General features: G+C 60.1%; 1 protein-coding gene across 1 annotated transcript in view; it reads left to right on the top strand.

The window, feature by feature from the left end:
• Window positions 1-47: 47 nt before the first annotated feature.
• Window positions 48-905, top strand: part of NDUFAB1 (NADH dehydrogenase (ubiquinone) 1, alpha/beta subcomplex, 1, 8kDa) — a gene marked incomplete at its 5' end in the record, with an annotated part of 1,243 nt that continues 385 nt past the window's right edge. Inside the window, one exon of the mRNA XM_010143425.1 lies at window positions 48-135. Coding sequence (XP_010141727.1) covers window positions 48-135 — 88 coding nt within the window. The remainder of the gene's footprint in view (window positions 136-905) is intronic.

Genomic DNA, 905 nt, shown 5'->3' with positions numbered 1-905 from the left:
TGAGCGCGGTTGCTGCAGCTGAAGGTGTTGGATTTGTCTGCCCCCAGCTCACAGCCGAGTCCCACTTCATGAAAGACCTGGGCCTGGACAGCCTGGACCAAGTGGAGATCATCATGGCGATGGAAGACGAGTTCGGTAACGCAGCGCGGTGCCTGCTCGGGTTCACCACTGCTGATCCAGGAGGCAGCTCTGGTCAAAGAGAATCGGGCTGTTCTCAGGCAGCGAGAGCGTGTGCGGGTGTCGGGAGGAGGCGCCTGCCTGCCTCCACACTCGGCCCTCCTGGGAGCAGCAGCTGCTCCTCTCCCAACACCCCCTGGGCAGCCCCTGCCGTGGCACTGGGGAAGGGATAGCGGAGCGGAGCGGAGTGGGCAGCGGGTGTTGCCTTCAGCTTGAAGCTGCGTCTGGGGCTGATCCTGGACCCTGCCTGTGGAATCACACCAATTCCAGGCTCCTCGCCAGGGTGGTTTTCAGCCCCAATTCTTGGTGCCTCGAGAAGAAAAAGTGAGTTTTCCTTGTTAGTTTATATCCTGAGTTTCTTTTTACTTTGCACTTTCCTTTTACTTCTCGTTTTGCCCTTCCTTCCACTTTCATTTAACGCTCTTAAACTCTGCCCTGCGTGTCTTAATTCATCACGTCGGGTCACGAATGTCCCAGGGTCTGGCCGTGCTCTGAAGCCTGGGCTGATGTTTCCCCTGCGCAGCGTTTGCTGGGCGGGGGCTGTTTGTGTGTGGCGCTGGGGACAGCAGGAAGAACATCGGTGTCCTGCAGCGCGTGTCTGCCTGTGCCCTGGGCTGCGGCTCCGCATGAGCCTCGACACAGAGTGACCCTGCGGGGTTTGGGCTCTGCCCCAGTGCAGTGGCTGAGAACATCCCCCTTCCCGGCACACGCGGGGGCCAGGGCAGCTC

Source organism: Buceros rhinoceros, unplaced genomic scaffold (assembly GCF_000710305.1).
Source record: "Buceros rhinoceros silvestris isolate BGI_N320 unplaced genomic scaffold, ASM71030v1 scaffold31719, whole genome shotgun sequence".
In the NCBI taxonomy this organism is placed as follows: Eukaryota; Metazoa; Chordata; class Aves; order Bucerotiformes; family Bucerotidae; genus Buceros; species Buceros rhinoceros.
The sequence above is the reverse complement of the archived record's forward strand: the minus strand, read 5'-3'. Positions and strand labels throughout refer to the sequence as shown.